The following is a 20,109-nucleotide window of genomic DNA, read 5'->3' as shown; positions in this document are numbered from 1 at the left end:
CGGAGATACACAGAAATGCTCCCCACAATACAGAGTGGGTGGACAGTAGGAGGAGGTCCCATCCCACCTCAACAGCCGGACCAGCCCAGCCCAGGACCAGAGAGAGAGCAGATCCTGGAGAGAGAGGGCTCTGCGCAGGGGACAATGTGAGGCCAGCCTGGGGACATCAGGGAAAGCTGAGAAGCTCTGGCTGACATCACACAAAGGACTTTTTCACTGGCTGTTGTTTTTCAAACAGGCCCTTCCTTTCAGAAAAACCCAAACTAGGACGTTCAGCAAAAGGCCCGGTTTCAGAGCATAACAATGACAGAGCAGAACAGGAGAGGAGGGTGATCGCGCGGGGCCATCGCTGGGTCTCCGGGGAGGGAGAGGTGGGCTCGGGACGACACACTAATGTCGGGAGATGTCCAGCCACATGCGTGTTAAGGTGAAGGGGCAGGGAAAAAAGAAGAAAGATTCTTAAAAATCTCACCATCCCCCAAAAGAAGTCCCTGGGACCCTAGGGAGATGGGCCCAGAGAGGCTGCCTGGCCTCCTGCCAGCTGCAAGCAGCCCCAGCCAGGGCTCCCCTGGCACAGGGAGAGCTGTGCCTCTGTCCTCCTCAGCCTGGAGCCCCAGGGGCCAGTGACAGGTGGGGCCTGGCCTGGCACTCCACGGGCTGAAGCTGGCAGTGGGCCTGGCTGGGTCCGGAGCAAACTAGAATGTCCCAGGCGCCCTCCTCCCCCGGGCTGCCACCTGAAACACACCGAGGGCCAAGACCAACTGCGAGGAGCCTCCTGGGAGGCCAGGGCCGGAGTTCAGTCCTGAATGGGTGAGTGGGCTTTGCTCTGCTCCTTGGGGAGGTGGGACACCCCGGGCCTGGCCGAGTGGCGGGGTCCCTGTCCCTATAGACCCGGGACAGCCGGGGCCACGGTCAGAGGTCAGCTCTGCTCTGGCACGCACTCCCCGGTGCACTCCGTGGCCTCATCCATACAAGGGGGATAACCTGACTCCAGCCTCACACGGTCTCTTGTTTTATGGAAAAGGGAACAAAAGCGCCCCTCTAAGCAGCTTGTCCAGATCACAGAGCAGGTAAGCCACAGAGCCCCGGATTCCCTCGCCCCAGCCTTCTGGGCCTGCCCCAGCTCCCCGTGCCGCCTGTCCTGCTTCCTGGGAGCTCAGAAGCCCCGAGTGAGTGAACAACGCCCAGGAGAAGCCACCCCATGCATGGGAGCGCAGCGTTGGGAGCAGGTCAAGAACCCAGGCTTGGGACTTCCCTGGTGGCGCAGTGGTTAAGAATCCGCCTGCCAAGGCAGGGGTCATGGGTTCGAGCCCTGGTCCGGGAAGATCCCACATGCCGTGGAGCAACTAAGCCCGTGCGCCACAACTACTGAGCCTGCGCGTCTGGAGCCCATGCTCCGCACCAAGAGAAGCCACCACAATGAGAAGCCGGCGCACCGCAACAAAGAGTAGCGCCGCCACTAGAGGAAGCCTGCGCACAGCAACAAAGACCCAACGCAGCCAAAAATAAATAAATTAAATAAATTAAAAAAAGAAAAAAACCCAGGCTTTACATCAGCCTTGGCTTTGATCCCACCTCTGCAGCTTACATGCTGTACAGCTCAGGGCAAGCCACTTGCTCCCTCTGAACCTGTGTCCCCATCTGTAAAATGGGTGCAATCACAGCAAGTTTAAATACGGTGAAGCTCTTGAGCTCAGCACAGAGCCTGGCTCCCAGCAAGTGCTCTTAGTGGCGGCAGTGTTTGACCTTGAGCCTGCCGCGGTGTGCAGAGAAGGGACATGCAACCCCACCCCTGAGGCCCGAGAAAGCCCCAAGGTGTGGTACCTGGGAAGTTGAACCTGCCGTCCCTCTGGCCGGGCGAGGGGTTGGGGGGCGTGGTGGCACTGGGTGGGTTGGACGACGTCGGGAAGGGCGCTGGCGAGGAGGGCGTGGAGGACGTGGTGGAGGACGGGTTGCTGCTGGAGTCCAGGTGGTTCATGGCCAGAGGATGCTCCTGCAGGACCAGAGACACAGGCAGTGGCAGGGACCGCCCAGCCCCGCCCGCCCCCCACCCCTCCCCACCTAAAAAGGAGGAGGTCAGCCAGGGCGTCCTGGCGCTTTATGGGTCTAATATTTGAGGGAAGAACAGGACAGGGAGATGCGCACCTCAACGTCCATCCCCTGGAGGGCTCCTCTCATCTTTCTTATTTCAGCTCAAACGTCCTTTCCTCCCCGAAGTCCTTCCCCAGTCCTGGCTGGGGCGTGCTCCTCCCCTTTATCCTCCCATGGCTCCCAGCACTTTTCATCAGGGCACTTGAACTACGGTTTGTCAGCTGCAGGCGTCTTGGGCGGTTTTCTGAAGACTCTCCCTCCACCACGCTGTGTGTGTCCCAGGAGAGCAAGGACCACACCTGCTCGTCATACACCCAGGGCCTGGCTCTGGGCTGGCTACAGAGTAGGGTCTTTTAACGAATTAAATTCAGCCTCCAACAAGCCTCTATTTAGTGGGTGGTAACAGTGGGTGCCTAATAAGTGTTCCCTCCACTCAGCAGGGGGACCTGCCGGCTAGGACATTCAGTGGCATGGGCCCTAGCAAGGCCAGAGGACCACCTGAGGGAGGGCTACTGGGGGGAACTGAGTCTACATCATGGGGGGACCCTGGGCCTGACCAGTGTTTCCCAGACCACACACCAGTTCCTCAGGGGGTTGGGGAGGGATTCCTGGTCAAAAAAGTTGGGGCCAAGTTGGGTTAAATGCTAAGCTCAACCAGTTTCTCCTGTACAGGCCCTCAAGGCTCTGGGATGCACGGTGGACTCTGGAACCCACCAAAGCCACGCAGTGGGCCTCACCGTCCAGCGACCACCCACACTGCCTATTGCCAAGCTAAAGCGGGGAGGGGGCTGCATCCACTGGCCCTCACTCTGTCCGCTCACACGTCAAGGCCGGACCCTCCATCCCGGTCAGGCCAGGCCAGCCAGGGCAGGGGGCTAGCTCGAGGCAGCTTGAACCCCAGCCCCGACTCAGCAGCTGTGTGACCTTGGACGAATCACCCCACCCTTCTGAGCCACACGGTGCACTGTCTATACAGCAGGGGCATCAGCTGCTGCCTCACGGGGTTGCTTATTCGCTCAGCATTCAACACGAACGTTTCCTCGCTGCCTGTTGTGTGCCAGCCGCCAAGGCAGGCGTCAGGGGCCCGACGGGGGCACAACCCCACGGGCCTGCCTCTCATTCACGGGGGACTCCGTGCTCAATCTCCTCATCTGTAAAATGGAGGTGATATCAAATTCCCTGGCGGTCCGGTGGTCAGGACTCTGCGCTTTCACTGTCGAGGGCGCAGGTTCGATCCCTGATCGGGGAACTAAGATCCCGTAAGCCGTAGAAAGAAAACAATGGAGGTGATATCAGCACGTGACTTTTAGAACTATTGTGGGGATCCAATGAGATATCAATGGAAAAAGCTCCCAACTCAGTGTAAGTACTCAGGAAATGGTAGCTCAAAATAGGGGAGGGGGGGTAGGGGCACATAACTAAGATTTGGACACAAATGTGAAATCTACGAAATGGCTAAATATGGGATCCCTAAAGGCCACCCTCTGGCCACACACCCCAGATTGCAGTATCATGCTCCCCTGCTGGACCTCCATATTGGGGGTGCTTCACAGAAAGGAACCCTGGGTGAGGGTTCGCCTAACATCATACCTTTTTTGTCAGTGCTTTGGGGAGGGTTCCGAAATGGGGTTCAGCTGCTCTGTCCACCGGATTGTTGATGTCCGAGGGGACAGATTCTGTCCTCCGAAGCCTGGGTACTGTTTAAAAAGAGGGGCGTTGTAACCATCAGCAGGAAACAGGTTCAAGAAAGATGCACCCCAAATCCAGAAGGGGGAAGGGTAGAACACTCACGTGGAAGGAAGGATATTCTACAGGCGGGGGCTTCTTTTGTACACTTGTTATGACACTTCAACCTGGTAAAGAAGGCAGGGTCAGTGCACGAAAAGCCACATGGGACCCCTGGACACACACAGGGGCTCAGAAGCACCGCCTGGAAGTTTTGTGCAACACTCAACCATGACCGCCTCAATTCCCACAAATGTCTCAACGAACATTAGCTTAAGCGTGTAGAACATCTGACGTTAACAGTACTAGCAGCTACTACCTGTTGAGTACGGCCATGTTCCTGCTATCACCTGCCCAATCTTCACGTCAAAGCAGGTTTGTTTACACCCATTTCAACTTGCTGTGGGTCACACAGCGATTTCTCTTTTCTAAACAAAAGGAGACCCTCTACCCATGTTCAGAAAGCTTGAGACAAGTCTGAACTTAAAAGAGATGAATTAGAAGGAAAATGTTTCCATTACCAAAGGGTCCCAGGGAAGCCAGGGGCAGCCCCTCCTGCTACGTTCCTACACAGGCCACGTGGTCTGAGGACCAGAGTGGCGGGAGTGGAAAGAGCTGGATTCTTGGTTTGGTTCTGCCTGCTGAACCCCCTCTTGGGGTTCTCGTTGATCAAATGGGCTGATGGCTGGGGCTCTACCAACTTCACTGCAGTTGCAGGACAGCCTGGGGCTCAGAGGTTATCCTGTGCTCTCCGCATAAAAGGTATTACTTGAAAGGGAGCTGGAGGGCCCCAATTTAAAGCCAAATGGCCAGGAGCCACAAAAGACCTAGACTGGTGAGAAAGGTCTGGCATCTCCTTTGCGTTTTCCTGATGACTCTCCTAACCACAATTTATCCAACTGACACACATGAGACCCATCACCTACAGTCTGGCAGGAGCCCAAATGCTTTAACTATACACACTAGCTCAGATTCTTGGAGCAATCCTGATGGACAGAGAGACCTGGAATCATCTTCCCAGATGTATACCTGACAAACATGAGGCCCAGAAAGGGCAAGCACCTTGCCCCAGGTCACACAGCAACACAGGGGCGAAGTAGACTGGGAGCAGACTCCAGGTCCATCCTCTATAAAGTGAGGGCAGCCAGACAGCAGGGGACAGACTCTGCTCACCCTACATTGTTCACTATCCTTGCCTTTCTTTCCTACCAGAAACCACAATAGCAGGAAAAGAGGTTGAATTTGTATAGAATCTACATTCTCCCCTCACTCTCTTCTGTAAGTACCATGAGCCACTTCTCTGTTTCTATTTCTACCATTCCCTGTCCCCATTTCCCCATTCCTTGCGTGCTAACACGTAAGGCTAAACTTCAGAACTCCTTACAGTTTCCAGAACAGTCCTGCCATTCCTCTCTGCCTTTGTACAAGATGCTCTCTTGGCCTGGAATTCTCTTTCCTCCTTAGTCTACCTGGTAAACTTCTATTCATCCTTCAGAGCCCACCTCAAATATTCCCTTCTCCTAAGAGTGCTGTGCCTGATGCTCCCTTAATCTTCCTAGAGAGGGCTGATCACTCCCTGGTGTGCTGAGATTATGAATAGGTTTAGGAACTCTCAAAGGAGTTCCTTTGAACTCCGACTTGACCTAAGGCCAAGAATCAAGTAGCAAGACTATTACTAAACTAGAAGTGTGGAGTCTGCTCCCCTGGGCCACCCCTGCCACGCCCCGCCCATCACCTGCAATGCTTGCACTTCACTCCGAACATCATGCTCTTCTGGCACACGTGGCAGACCTGCGACAGCCAGGACTTGGTGGAGAACCTGCAGGGGGTGGACCCACAGAACTGCTCAGAGGGGCCAGGATGGAGAAGGGTCCACAAAGCCGCAGAGAGACCAGGAGACTTGGTTCCATCCCAGAGCCCCAGGCACCCTCTCGCGTGCAGGGCAGGGACACCCAGGGGCCACTGCTTCCCCCAGGCATTCAGATTTCTTAATCACAAAGTCTTCACTGCCAAAGCCCCAAAGCTGGTGTGGTCACCGATGCCAGCTCTCTGGCAGGCAATTTGGCAAAAGCAATCAAAATCATAAGTGCGCACACAGAGCGATTCCAGTCCCAGGAATTCATCCAACAGACACTCCCACGGGTGTCAAACGATGTACTGAAAAGGTTACTCACTGCAGCATGTTTGCGGCAGAAAAGACGAGAAACAAGCTATGTCATTTAGGTGTACAGGTGACTGACTGCATAAAGTATGATCCATGCACACAACCGAATACCACGCAGCCGGAAAATAAAATAAGGAAGCTCTTTTTGCACAAATAGGGAATGATAATTAAATTATGTTGTCAGTGAAAAAAGTAAGGTACAATGCAACACAACTCCACTTATATGAAGTTCAAGTACAGGAAAAACTAACCTATGATGACAGAAGTGAAAAGTACCTCTGGGTGGTAGCACTACGGACTGGGAAGAGCCAAAGAAAACTTTCTGGGATGTGGATTCTCTGAATCTTCCTCTGGGTGGTATGCGTGGGTGTATACATATGTAAGAATTTATTTGTGTACTTAGCTCTATATAAATTATGCCTCGATTTTAAAAAGAAAAAAAGCAAAGGATAGAACAGTGTGTATAATATATGCAATATTTGTGTGAAAACAAAAAAGGAGGCATAAGAATATACATATGTCTTTGCTTATGTAAAAATATCTCCAGAAGGACACACAAGAAACTGCCAAGGGCTTCCCTGGTGGCGCAGCGGTTGAGAGTCTGCCTGCCAATGCAGGGGACACGGGTTCGAGCCCTGGTCTGGGAAGATCCCACATGCCGCGGAGCGACTAAGCCCGTGAGCCACAACTACTGAGCCTGCACGTCTGGAGCCTGTGCTCCGCAACAGGAGAGGCCGTGACAGTGAGAGGCCCGCGCACAGCGATGAAGAGTGGCCCCCGCTCGCCGCAACTAGAGAAAGCCCTCGCACAGAAACGAAGACCCAACACAGCCAAAAATAAATATAAATAAATAAAAATTAAAAAAAAAATTATAAAAGAAACTGCCAAGATCTGCCTATAGGGGCACCTGGGGACTGGTGACAGCAGCTGGAGGGCTTTTGTCACATATGTACCCTTCTAGACCTCTTGAGGTTTGAATTATAAATGTACTTCAATCCAAACTAAATCAATTTTTAAAAAACCACAAAAGATATATTGGAAAGGAGGATGGGGATAGAGTGGGTGGTATCCTCCAGAGAAAAAGTCCAAGGTCCATTCATAGGGTGGGGAGGCCTAAGGGCAGAAAGAACTCACATTTTTGGAGGACTAGATTTTTAAAGGCATTGTATATCATAGTAACAACAGAACAAACAGCAACAGTATTTGGGGAACAGTTTGTAACGCGTCCATGAACATTAGCTTACTCCTGGGAGTGACCACCCCTGGGGGTTAGGCAGGTCTGGGATTCCTAGTACACAGGCAAGGAAACCAGCTCAGAGAGGTTAGGTGACTTTCCCGAGGTCACACAGTCCCTGTGTGACCCGGGACCCCAGGTCTCTGAACCAGAGCACGGCTCTATGAGACCCCTGGGCCAGAAAATGAGGGGAAAAGCGTGGGCTCTGGGGTCCGACCACACTGGCTTTGAATCCTGCCAACTACTGGCTGTGGGATGGGTCAAAGCCTTTGCAGATGAGGCCAACACTCTCCCCTCACAGGGATCTGGGGAGGATCGCTCGCGTGCTGTATAAATGTGCAGAGCCTGGACTGTGGGCGTCAATGCCACTGTTTCTACTCAGCCAAGATGGGAGCCTGTGGGGCAAGGACAAAGACGCCCACCCCCTTGGCACGCTTTTTAAGGAGCCCCGATCCGGCCACCCTGGGATCCACACTCTCCTTCTCTCTGGTCTTTAATCTCCTCTCATGTCAACATGGGGGGAAGGGGAGCAGCTCAGTGGTGCGTGAGATGATCTCCGCTAGGAAATCCTGAAAGCAGGTTGAAATGAGAGTCGGGGCTCGGCCGGAGAAGGGGCAGGTGCCAGGGAGGTGGATGGGGTGGGGTGAGCGTCATGGAACAGTTTTCTCCCCTCACGATTAGACCAAAAACCTTCAGAGCTTCTTGTCGAGAGAGGCCCGGATCATGAATTTAGAAAAACCAAGAGGGTATGACCGTGATGTCCCATACCCACGCCCGGAACCCAGGCAGGCAGGGCAGCCTGGCCGTGCCAGACGAGAGGGGTACGGCTGCCCGGGTGGAAGGGAGCAGCAGCCTGGGAAACACTCGGGGTCCAGCTGGCAAATCCTCTGTGCAACCAGGGGCAGCCAAGGCAAAAATGAAACAAAACTGATCCTGGTGTCCCTCGGAGAAGCCGGCCTCTCTCCGGCTAGAGCCAGAGGTTAAATACCCAGCGCTCCCCAGGGCTGGACGCATGAGGCTCCCATGCACCTCACCCCATTTTATCCTCACGACAGGACTGAGAGCAAGTCCCAACCGCAGAGGGGGAAACTGAGGCTGGGAGGGATTCCTGCCGACGGGCGAGGGGGGTGTCCCAACCGGAGAGGGAACAGGAGAGGTCCTGCTCTCTCACGGCTGGGAAGATCGCACTGGACACCGGGTGTGACAGAGGGAGGCACTCAGACAGCTTCCCCTGGTGCCGGACACTCTCCTCCCCGAGCCTCTGGGGTACAGGCATCCCGGCCCTGCCAAGGCTCTCAACAGAGGTGCCTGGGCACCAGCCACGGGGCTCAAGCAGCGTCTCGGTGGCCGCGTGACCTCGGGCAAACTACTCAAGCCCTGCGAGCCGAGTCTGCACCGCTGGGTGAGGATCCGAGGCCGGCCTCCCGCACAGGCTGGAGTGCAGCTCACGCTCCGGGGGGAAATGAGTGGGCCCTGTTGTATTCACAGCATCCTTTAATGGGGCGGCCAGAGCACCAGGCATCCCAAGGGACCATCCTGCTGGCCATCGGCAGTGGGGGACAGCGGGGGATGGAACGAGACGCCGCCCGGAGCTGCTGTTGGCAGCACACGCCAGCCTCACGAGCGCTGAGGCCGAGGCCTCTGGGCTGTCCACGTTATGGGTCCACATCAGCCACGCCAGCTGCGTGAGTGCCAGAGTCACCGGAAGTTGCTGGAATCCAGACTGGCAACCCGAGAACCTTAGGGATGGGGTCTGGGGTTTCAGCAAGTCCCACGGGGCTCTGATGTGTGGCCAGTTATGTCCACGTAACTGAGGTCGTGCTGGACCCAGAGGACACTCTCGGCTCCTCCTCCCGGGGCCTTTGACCCTGTGTCTCCTGGGACCCGTGTTTTCCCTCCGCAGACGGAGGGGCAGGAAAGGGCCCAGCAAGTCACAAAGGCTGCTGGTGACAGGCAGGGGCTCCAGGTGGGTGCCGGGCCGTGTCCACAGAGGCATGGACAGACAGAGCAGAGGCAGAGAGCCCTGAGAGACGGGGGTCAGGACAGCCCCTCCCCATGCAATGAAGAGCGACCCCCTGGTGGAGGCTCGGCTTATATGGGTCCCAGCCCAGCTCTGTGCCTCCGTCCCCGCCCCAGCCCAGCTGGGCCTACCTGTGTGTCACCGAGAGCCCGATGTCCCTTCGTACCATCTGTGGGGATCCGTGCGGGAGATCTGCGGGGAAAGGGGCCAGGTCAGGCAGGCTGAGGGGGCCCTGCTGGGGACGCTGTGTGCCTGTGACCTTCTGTCTCAGACATCACAGGCTAGGGCGGTACGGAGACCCACCATATGGCAGAGGGCCAGTTCCCTGAACCTGCATCTAATCAAGACAGAGACGGCCAGGCGAGACCAAGGGGGGCCAGTGTGGTCACCCTCACACTTGGGCCCCCCAGCAAACAAATGGTACCACTTAGCCTCCATAGACGGTTCTGAAATGGTCCCCGTGAGGTTTCTAGCATTGGCGGAAGGCAAAGCCAAGGTGAGGACAGCAGCTCCACTCCCCCCTGTCTCTTGCACTTCCTTGCGGATGCACCCACAGGCCACCAATTCTGGTTGCTTCTTGGTAAGCGAGTAGAAGCTGCCTGACCCTTGGCAGAGGGTTTGAGGCTGGTCGGCCATGTGGCATACCTACCTAGCTTTCCAGTCACAAGCACCTTGGGAATTTTGCTCTGAGAGCCACCACTGCCAGAGCCCGGCAGGTAGAGGGAAGACGAGGTGAAGCTTTACCTGCTCCCACGTGGTCCAGCCCCAGCTGGGCACTCAGTCTGAGCCTCTGGGGAAGTCTCAGGCCACAAGCTTTGCCTGCCTTCCTAGAGGGCACCCTGGCCTCTCTCTCCAATCCTGGCTTCCTCCTAAGAACAGGCATCCCTGGTGTTCATGGTATAATAGGTCAGGCAGTAGAGGAGCAGCTGGAAGCAATCTGTCCATCCACCAGCAGCCCACATGTCTAACCCCATCTCCCCTCCTCCACCAGGGCACCCCCCCTCCTCCCCACCCTCCCTTCTGCCCATACTCAACACTGCCTATCTCCTCCTAGAGCAGGGGTTCTTAACTGAGCCCATGGATGGGAACCCTCTGGACTGGTAAGCGGAATGATGTGGGCTTTCCCCTAGAAAGAGAGTCTACACTTTTATCCAATTATCAAATAGATCTGTGACCCAGAAAGGTCAGGAACACAGTGCTCCAGTGATCTGTGGTCATCTCACACCCTCTGAGTCAGCCTTCCACCCCATGCTGGCCTGGCACACAGCTGGTGCTCAATAAGTGATGGTCCACTCAAGGCCAAGTACCACACACCCAGCCACAGGAGAAGGGCGTGATGGAGGTACTGACTTTTCCTCCTACACCAAGGGGAGTCTGATCGGAACCAAAAGGCCTCTGCCACCCCCTGATAGTTGAACCCACAATCTCGCCAGCACATCTGCCATGGGACTGCCTCTTCCCAACTCCGTCCTGGGGGTGGGGGCCACCCTACCCCAGTCAGTAGCCAAAGCCATCAAAGCACATGGGTCTAAAAGGGGTTAGGTTGCCAGTCTAGGAGAAACAGACTATGGGAAAATGAGATTTTTAACCATCGATCTCTGAATGCAACCTACGATTGATTTGCAATGTCTGCCACAGGCCTGGGATAGGAGGGAGGTGAGAGGAGGCTGTCCCTGATGGAGATGAAATACTGGTCCTGAAGGCCTCGTCCTGCCTTCCTGGAAAACTGGGGAAGCAGCCTCACTGCTATGGTCCCTGCATTACTATAGCAACTGGGAAGATGGTAGGGCCAGGCTGTCCTAGGGATGCAAGTGCTGGATTCTCCTCCAAGCCTCTGTGAAGGGCCTTGGGAGTTTCTGCCTGTGCCCTGGGGACAGGGAAGTGCCCCCTCCCTCCTTCCTCACCCTGGTGGTCCTGCAGTCAGATCCACTGTGGCAAAGTCACTGCCCCTCCGCATGTCTAAGACCCTGCTGACAGCCTCATCACTCCGCTTAGCCAGCTCAGGACAGTACAAAAATAAGCTGCTATTTTGCTCAGGCAAAAGCCAGACGTCTCTGCATTTCCACTGAGACCATCAAAAGCAGACCCCAGAGGTCGCTTCCCTCTGCTTTGACTCTGGAGAGGGATGCCCCACAGCACAGCCACGTGCAAGAACCAGCTCTCGGCCCAGACGTAGAAAAGGGACTCAGAGGTTGCCTAGGCAGCCTCATCCCCTCCCCAGGGGACATGCGCACCCTCCGATCTCTCAGGGCCTCATTCAGAGCCGACCACGTTCCTGCCTCCAGGGAAGTTCCTCTCCTGAACAGAGGGGTCCCGAGACGTCAGCTAGGCTCTGCGGATGGTTACCGTCCACCTACACCGGACAGACAGCACCTGTCTCCCGGGAGCGAGGCATCCCCACGGCAGCCCAGCCGGTAAACACTCCCTGCCAGAGGTCACCGGGGGGGGGCAGCAAGGTGCAAGTGGGGCCCCCCCATAGGGCTGTCCGCGGACTGTGACGTTCTCAAGGGCTCAGCTTCTCAGAGCAGCTGCTGGCTGGGCTGAGCCACCCCGTCATCTGAAGGTTCCCTGTCCTAGAGCTATTTTCCTGCCCGGCATCTCTGCTTCTGGACCGTGGAAAGGCCAGCAGACTAAGAGAGGGTCGAAGAAATCCACCCTTGATGGGGACGGCGACACAAACAGGACTCCTGGGTGGCAGAGGGGATGAAAATGAATCGCTCTTACCAAACCTGCAGGAGACAAAAAAGACAGAAAGTAGGATTATGTCACCGCACTGGCCTGGTGTTCCCCAGAACATCAGCCTTTGGGCGGGGGCAGGCAAAGTTCTCAGATGAGGACTTTGAGCCCCTGGGGCATGGGGCCAGGCTGGCTGAGTGAGCGGGGAACGCTTCCTCAATGAGAAGGGCTAGAGGTGGCTCCCCCGGCCCCCCACCGGTGGACAATGGAGCTACACCCTGCACTTTAATACATTAGCTTTTCTAAGCCTCGCCAGCCACCTGCATGGTAATTAGAGTTCACTCCATTTCACAGCTGAGGAAACAGGCTCACAGTCTCCCAAGGTCATGTGCCTGTAGGTGTGGGAGCCCTGCCCAGAGCCCTGGGAGGAGGGGTGCTCGGCCCAGGCAGGAGGGGGCCTCAGGCAGCCAGAGAGGAAGTGGCTGGGGCAGGAGGTGAGGAGAACAGTTGTAAGAGCAGAGAGACAGCCCCCAAGCGGGGCCAGGCCAGGACGTGCCCTGAGCGATGCCTCCTGGGGGTGCCGCTGTCCCAGGGACGAAGAGAGCTGGGAACCCAGGCCACTCAGTACACCCTCAGTGCTCATCGAGGGCAGCAGGGCGGCCTAAGCATCCATGTCAGTGCCAGTTTTGGTGGCTTTGTGGGGACCTGACACAGAATCTCAGGGCCCAAGGCCCAGCTCACCAACGGTGGGATCTGAGGAAGTGGTGTCATCTGCCCAAGGCTCTGTTCTCCACCCAGAGCTGGGGATGAGACCAGAGCCCTCCTAACACTCTTTTAAGGAAAAAAAATGAGGAAAGAGATGCACTGGGTTTTGCCCACTGAGATGCCCTCTGATGGACCCATGTCCATGTGCCCACATGGTCATTATCACTGTGCTTCCTGAGAGAAGAAGATCCAGAGGGGGAGGAAGGCTCAGCCCTTTTGGGGGGTGGGGGGAGGAGGGAGGATCCAGGCCCCAGCAGGACAGCCTGATCGAGAGTGGCAGGTAGGTCACAGGTAGATTTCTCTCCTTGGGTGACATACACTCAAAACCATCAGAGATGTCCAGGGTCCATCCCATAAGGGACCCAAGACAGCCTGCACTGGGATGGGGGAACAAGCCCACGCAAGGCCAAAAAAGACTATGTCAGGAGAGTGGCCAGGTCTCCAACCCTCAGAAGTACAAGAAGGTAAGAGGCACCCACAGAAAACTCCCTCCTTCCCTTCTGCCCTGCCCACAAGGGTATATTGACAAGGGCGATTTTTGTAATAGCAAAAGGACAAAGACCTAAATGTCCATCAAGAGGGGAGGAATTAGTTAAACTATACACTGGAAAGAGGTAAAAAAAAAAGTTAAAAAGATGAGGTAGTTTGAATAATTATAGATATATACAAAACTGACAACCTGGTTGGCTCCTGAAAGGAAAAGGAAAAATGGTAGGGGGTGACTTTATACTCTACAAAGCTCTACGCAAGCTACAAAGCTTTTGGATACTGGACTATGTGACTGTTACTACCTATAAAATAAACAGATTAAAATTTTTTGATAAATAAATAAGAGTAAGGTATTTCAAGATGTACTGACATGAAGTTCTCAGAAATAAAGGTAAGTTGAAAAAAATAGGGTATAGAACAGAGTACATAGTATTTGATAATCATTAGTGGTTTCAGCATGATATTCTAATTCCCCCTTCTGCACACGTGGGAGGATGACAATTCTTGGTTCCATTGTTTGGGTAGGGCCGTAAATGGTGAGTGGAACTTTCAGGAAAGAGCATTTAATTACTCGGTTGTAACATCTAAAGTTCTTTTTTCCTCTGCCACAGTGGGATGTTCTAGACAATGTTCCAGCCTGGGGATCTGAAATGAGGCTGACCGTGATGGACAGGCAGCAAGACCAAGAAATAAATCTTTGTTATTTTAAGACCCAAAGATCTGGGGGTATTTGTTATTGCAGCATAACCCAATCTAACCTGGCTGACACATGGTATCATTTTGCGTGTGTGTGTGTGTGTGTGTGTGTGTGTGTGTGTGTGTGTGTGTGTGTTCAAAAAGAAATCTAGTAGGATTCGGCCCAAACTGATAAGGTAGTCTGGGGAACGGACTGAGAGATGGGAGCATCTTTCACTTTTCATGTTGCATCTTCTATGTTTTTTATCCGTTTTAAACCGAGCCTGTGTTACCTTTACAATGAGAAAACCGTAGTCAGAACTTTCAGTAGACGGCAAACTCAGCACCTGCCTGGCAGGAACTCTTACCTCATCGGGGAGACCTCGTCGATGCGGTTCCCCAGCTGAGACTCGTGGGACTTGCTCCGGGTGAGCGTGGGGAAGCTGGGCAGCAGCTGGAAGACCTTGCGGCTGGGCGGGGGCGGCGTCCTGGGCGGCTTCAGCTTGGTGTGCCGTCGGAGCTGGGGCGTGGTCGGCGGAGTGACGAAGCTGGGCAGCGCGCGGGGCGTCAGCCGGCCGCTGGTGTGCAGGGAGATACAGGGGTCCGCGAGGCCCTCGCCGGGGCCGGGGTTTGGGGAGTCCGAGGTGGGCAGAGCGGACACGGAGACGGAGCGTGGGCCCTGGGCACCGATGCCCACTCTGCCCAGCAGGGAGCTCCCCGGGGGCCAGGGCAGGCTGGCTGATGAGAGGGTGTCCGCGGGAGGCCCGGAGCCACTTTCCCGTCGGGCGTCCGACGAACTCCAGCCCGAGTCCTCTTTGTGCTCCCCGCCTGCAGGCCAAGAAGTCGAGTCACAGATGGTCGGGGCTGGAGGGATTCACAGGTGAGGTGGCCAGGGCCCAGGAGCACAGTTCCTTAGCGGAGGCTCCGACTGCCAGCCTTCACCTGTTTAAGGCCGCTGGTGCCCACACACTATCTTCCACACTATCCGGCTGACTGTGGGGGTGCCAGCGTAGATATCACTGTCCCCACTTTACAGGGAGGAAAATGAGGACCAGAGAGGAAATGCGCAGGGCTCCTGCTGGCAGGTCTGTGGGGAGCGGGCGAGGAAACCCACCCCCAAAGTGGGTGACCTCAGAGAGGGAAGCGGTGACTGACCTCTAAGAGCTAGGGGAGGGAAGCTGGGCTGTGTGAAGGGATAACTCCCCTCCAAGAAAATTCAATCATCGGGAAAAGAGGCTGCACCGACCTTCCGACAGCAAATTGCCCTGGGAATTTGCTAGAAAAGAGATCCAGCTAGAAAGAGATCAACAGCCACTTCCTTTTGAGAGGAGCCTGTGAGTGACTTTTGGCCGTCCTCGTGGTGACTCCCTGCCTGAGGCCTTGAGGCTCTAGGGGTTCCAACTCAATGACACGGCCTGTCCATTCATTCGAGTATATGCCGGGTGTCAAGGCATTAAAAAAAGACACATCCGTGGTGCTTGAGGAGTCCAGTAAGAGTGACGGACACTTAACACGGCGTGCTGTGTGCTGACGCAGAGACGCATGGGGACTGAGAGGGTACAGAGGAGGAGGACCCTAAATAGCTTGGGGGTCAGGGGGCTTCCCAGCGGAGGTGGCAACTGACCTGGGCCAGCTAGGGAAGAAGTGGAGAAGGTGTACCAGGCAGAGGGAACAGTGCATGCAAAGGCAGGGAGCACACAGCACTTTCCGGCAATGACTCTGAGTGCCACATGACTTGAGAGGTCAGGACAAGCCAGGGAGAGGCAAGAGATGAAGTTGGAGGGTCAGTCCACCTGGGGCCAGCTCCGGAGGGGCCTTGGATGTCTTGCCAAGGGCTTGAGGTTTGACCTTACAGGAAATGGGGAGATAGTAAAGGGGTAGGGGCAGGAAGAAAGGACCCCCATCTAAAGACACTCTGTTGTGGGGAAGAAGACACCTCCCTCCTCATATTTATCAATGACTGGAAAGTATAGGAGGGCAGATTTTGACTCAAGGCAAAATGAACTTTCACCCTCTCATCCTTCTACTTTGCGAGTCATACCCTGTCTTCCTAAATCCGCCCAGCACAGTGAGGTTGCTGAGATTCAGAGAGGCTGTGTACACTGCCAATGTCACACAGCTAAGTAAGCAGTGGGATGGGAACCGAGCTCTCGATCTCAACCACAGCACCGGGCCTCCTCCCCCAAGGCTACCAATGCTGAACAACCTATAACAGCACAGCCTTTGGAGGTAATGAGCTCTCTGTCATCAGAGGTGGTCAAGCCTAGCCCACAGAGCCATCTATTAGAGATGGCGGAGCGGGATTATCCTTCGCAATTCTTAGGGTTTGTCCATTCCATCCCCTCCTCAAACGCCCTTCCTCCTACCTCACTGCATGGTTGACTTTCTATTCATGGATCAACTTGGAGAATGAGTTAGTCTGTGTATTCCTTTATGCTTGCTCTTTTAGAACTGTGGCCAAGACCTACACTTTAATTTATAAACTGGCCTATAGGAGGCACTGAACACACTCTTGTTGAGGGGATGAAAGAATGAGTTCCATGGATCCATGGGCAAGTCTGCCACCAAAGGAAACAAGCCCTCAATTCTTCAAATTGTCTATGTAATCACCACTGCTTTGAGCCAGCTCATGGATGGCAAATGGCGCTTGCTGTGCATGCCAACACCAGTCAACTGGCAGTGGCTGCTTGAGAATGACTCTGGAGTCACTAAGTAGGAAGAGCTCAGGGATTGATTAGTGATGTCTGCCATGGATGAAGGATGGGGAGTATGATCTTCTCCTGTTCACCAGCCACTGGCATAAAGAAACATCCTTCATCACCTTTCTTAAGACCAGAGACATCCACATTTTCCATGACCCCACAGGCCTAATACTGAAAAGAGCATCTAATATGCACCAGGCTCTAGACTAAGTACTTATCCTTAACTCATTTAATCCTCAGAACAATTCTATGAGAGGAAGTGTTGTTGTTATGTCCATTTTACTCATAAGGAAAATGAGGCACAGCGAGGTTAAGTAACTGGCCAGGGTCCCGTGGGTTCTAAGCGGCTGAGCAGAGTGCTAGGCCCAGGCAGTCGAATTCCACAGTCTATCTTTACTGCAGCCAGACTGCTCTCACCTGGCCCTGCCGGGTGCCATGAAGACTCTGACCGCATGACCTGAGAGACAGGGTGATCACAGGTACCCACCCAGCCCCCAGCAGGTACACTCGAAGTGCAGCCACTGCTGGGCAGACCCATCTGCCTGCCTGTGTCCTGGACTGGGGTGCGGCAGGCCCCTCCTGGGGATGTAGGGGTATCACAAGCCAAGATGGAATGAGAAAGAAGCACCTGGAATAGACTCTCTGCCCAGGACCTCCTCGGGGACATACTGGAAAAAGCACCCTCTGAGGAAGAAAACTGGGTGCAAAGCCCAGCTCTGCCACGTGTCAGGTGCGGGACCCCAGATAGCTCATCCGGGGCCTCCAGTGCTCAGATGCTTTAGCTACAAAAGGAGCTCACCACCACCTCTTAAAAGGATGTTGCCACATGTGTGTCAAGTGCCTGGCACATAAGAAGTGCTTCGTAAATCAGTGATCTTCCTATCTTGGCACCCAGGACGGACAGACAGCAGCCTTAACACACAGGGGTCACCACCACCCAATGGCTGGCTCCTCTACAACTGTTTACAAGGCAGGCATAGAGCGGGAGGGCTGACAAGATCCCCCAGATTCCCAGCTTGGGTGGCAAGTACTTTTTTTCTTTTTTTTTTCTGACTGTTGTTTGAAGGTGACTGACAGCAATGGCTAAATTAATCCATCAGAAACATCTTTTCTCTTGACATAAAGAAAAAAGACAGTGAAATGTGCACAGGTGGCAAAGGCTGAGGCTCAAATCACAGTTCTGCCACCCACTGCTGTGTGTCCTTGGTGAAGCCCCTTACCCTCTCTGGGCTCAGTCTCCTTCTCTGTAAAATGTGGGGACGAGACTGCTAACCATGTCCCCGTCCTGTTTATTCCATGGCACTTGCCAGAGGCCAGATGTGTTGAGGTTTTCCGAACTGAGTGAAGCTCTGGGCTCTGTGTTCAGAGGAAGACTTGGTACAATGGGGCCAGGGAAGAAATTAAGCACAGTCCTCTCTGGGAAAAAAAAAATCAAGTAGAATATAAACCTCAGCGCCTTCCTTAAGCTTCAGGCAGCCAGAGATAAGACAAGTGGCTCAGCGCATTAAAAAATGGAGCAAATTCCATTCATTAGGCTCATTTTAAAGGCTTATCTGGGTAGTATTGGGAGCGTTAAGTAAGGGCATTTGAAGCTGTTTCCAGGGCAAGATTTAGAAAGCCTGCAAATAATTCCCAAGGAACATTATTCATAATGCCAGGATTATACACTTCGCCTGAGGCAGCCATGTCCACACTCACAGCTGAAACGAGGTACAGTTTCTCTCCTCAGGCTTGGTTCAGGCTGAGCCCACACCAGCGTGTGCCTTCTGAGCACACAGCCCAGCCGGCTGGCCGGCGGGGATGGAGAGAGGAGGGGGAGGGGAGGGAGAGGGCAGGGAGAGGCGAGGGAGGGGGCTGGACTGCAGGAAACTGCATTAGAGTCACAGAGCCCGACAGAGGTGCTCCACAGGGAGCAAATCACGCAGCCCTGCCCAGCAGACCAGCCCGGGGTTCCTGACAATGGCTAAAGCTTCATACTGGCCAGCCCAGTTGGGATCTGGGAGCCTTCTGTCTCAGGGAGAGCCCTCTGCCTCGGGTCAGGTCCATCACACGCTTTCTGAGCGTGGACCCTGGCCATTCCAAGCTGGCCCAGAGACCCTGATCACACTGGCCCCACCCCGTCATCCATCCCAGCAAAAGCCCTGGCACCCAGGGAACCAGGCCAAGCCTGGGAGAGAAGTCCAGTGTCCAGGCCAAGGGAGAGGGAGAGGGAGACGATGGGGCTGGTCCTACCTACCCAGGCCTGTCACCTTCCGCAGGCAGGTGAGGGCGTACTGCAGGCGGCCACACTCCTCGGCACTGGCCCCGCAGCGCCGCAGCATCTCCTTCACCTTAGCCTCGTTCATGTCCAGCAGGGCATCCAGCGTGAGCTCGCAGAGGATCTCCTGAGGAAGCACAGGACAGGCGGAGAGCCGGTGAGCGGTCATCCTCCTCCCAGCTGGGGCCAGCCTCCCGCTGAGTGACAGGGGCCAGCTGCTGGCGGGCTGGCCTCTGACCCGGAGCCACCACTTGTCTGAGGACACCAGCAGTCAACCCTGGCCCCCGCCCCCAGCGCTCTGAGACAGCAGCTGAAGCAGAGATGCCAAAACTTGGGGTTGGGGGGAAAGGAAGAAAAATACCAGAAAAGTTCCGATGAGAGCGCGTTCCCTTCTCGTCTCTTTTTATTTATTCTTCTGCACAGGAGAATGATGAATCATCACGACTTTTTAGAATGACAAGTACTTCAGATAAAGATAGCCCTTTACAATTTTGCTGTCTCTGAATCAGACAAAATAGGTTTCAAATAAAACTGGCTTACGGAGAGAAGGATTACAAAGAATTAACCCTCGCCAAGCACTGTGTAGGTCCTTACTACCCGGCTTTATCTGATTCTCAGTCGGACCCTTCCAAGGTTTCAAGGTAGCGGATATTAAGTGAGATGCCCGAAGCATGGAAAGGACTGGTGCAGACTCTGAGGATGGAGGGGCCACACAGAAGGAACGAGGTGGCCTCGAGGAGACAGAGTGGCCCCTGGCTGACCAGCAAGAAGGGAACCTCAGGCCTGAGGCCACAAGGAAGTGGATTCTGTCAAAGACCTGAACGCACTTGGATGTGACTTCTTCCCAAAGCTTCCAGGTAAGAGGCCAGCCTGGCTGACACGCCGACTTTGGCCCGGCAGGATGCTAAGCAGGGAAGCTGGCCGAGCCCGTGGGGACCTCTCCATCCAGTCTTCCTCCTGCAGGACTGTGAGCTAACACATGACGGATGGTTTAAGCAGCTAAGTTCATGGTAATTTGTTACACAGCAAAGAAAATGAATACAGAGAGCGAATATCTGAGTCAAGGCCTAACTCCAAAGCGTATGTTCTTTCCACGCATCAAGGAGTGGGGAAACCCCTCCGGCTCTGATTACTTTGAGCCACATGTGATACGGAGCCTGGAGCTCAGAACAATTGGACACGTCCCTGGCCTCAGGTGGCTTGTGGAGTGACTGACATGAAAATAAGTTATTGCAATGCAATAAGATATGGCCCAGCAGAAGGAAAGCTCAAAGAGCTACGGGGCCAGTGGTGAGCTTGTGGGGGTGGGGT

The 20,109-nt window shown here is 54.7% G+C and overlaps 1 protein-coding gene across 1 annotated transcript in view; it reads right to left on the bottom strand.

The window, feature by feature from the left end:
- KSR1 (kinase suppressor of ras 1) overlaps window positions 1–20,109 on the bottom strand; it is a 146,195-nt gene that overhangs the window by 19,753 nt on the left and 106,333 nt on the right. Inside the window, 8 exon segments of the mRNA XM_036836177.1 lie at window positions 1,825–1,993; window positions 3,682–3,788; window positions 3,883–3,944; window positions 5,552–5,635; window positions 9,366–9,426; window positions 11,959–11,963; window positions 14,208–14,667; window positions 18,778–18,925. Coding sequence (XP_036692072.1) covers window positions 1,825–1,993; window positions 3,682–3,788; window positions 3,883–3,944; window positions 5,552–5,635; window positions 9,366–9,426; window positions 11,959–11,963; window positions 14,208–14,667; window positions 18,778–18,925 — 1,096 coding nt within the window.

The sequence above is a fragment of the Balaenoptera musculus genome, chromosome 20 (genome assembly GCF_009873245.2).
Source record: "Balaenoptera musculus isolate JJ_BM4_2016_0621 chromosome 20, mBalMus1.pri.v3, whole genome shotgun sequence".
Taxonomy (NCBI): domain Eukaryota; kingdom Metazoa; phylum Chordata; class Mammalia; order Artiodactyla; family Balaenopteridae; genus Balaenoptera; species Balaenoptera musculus.
Note: the sequence above shows the minus strand (reverse complement) of the source record. Positions and strands in the feature narration are given on the sequence as shown.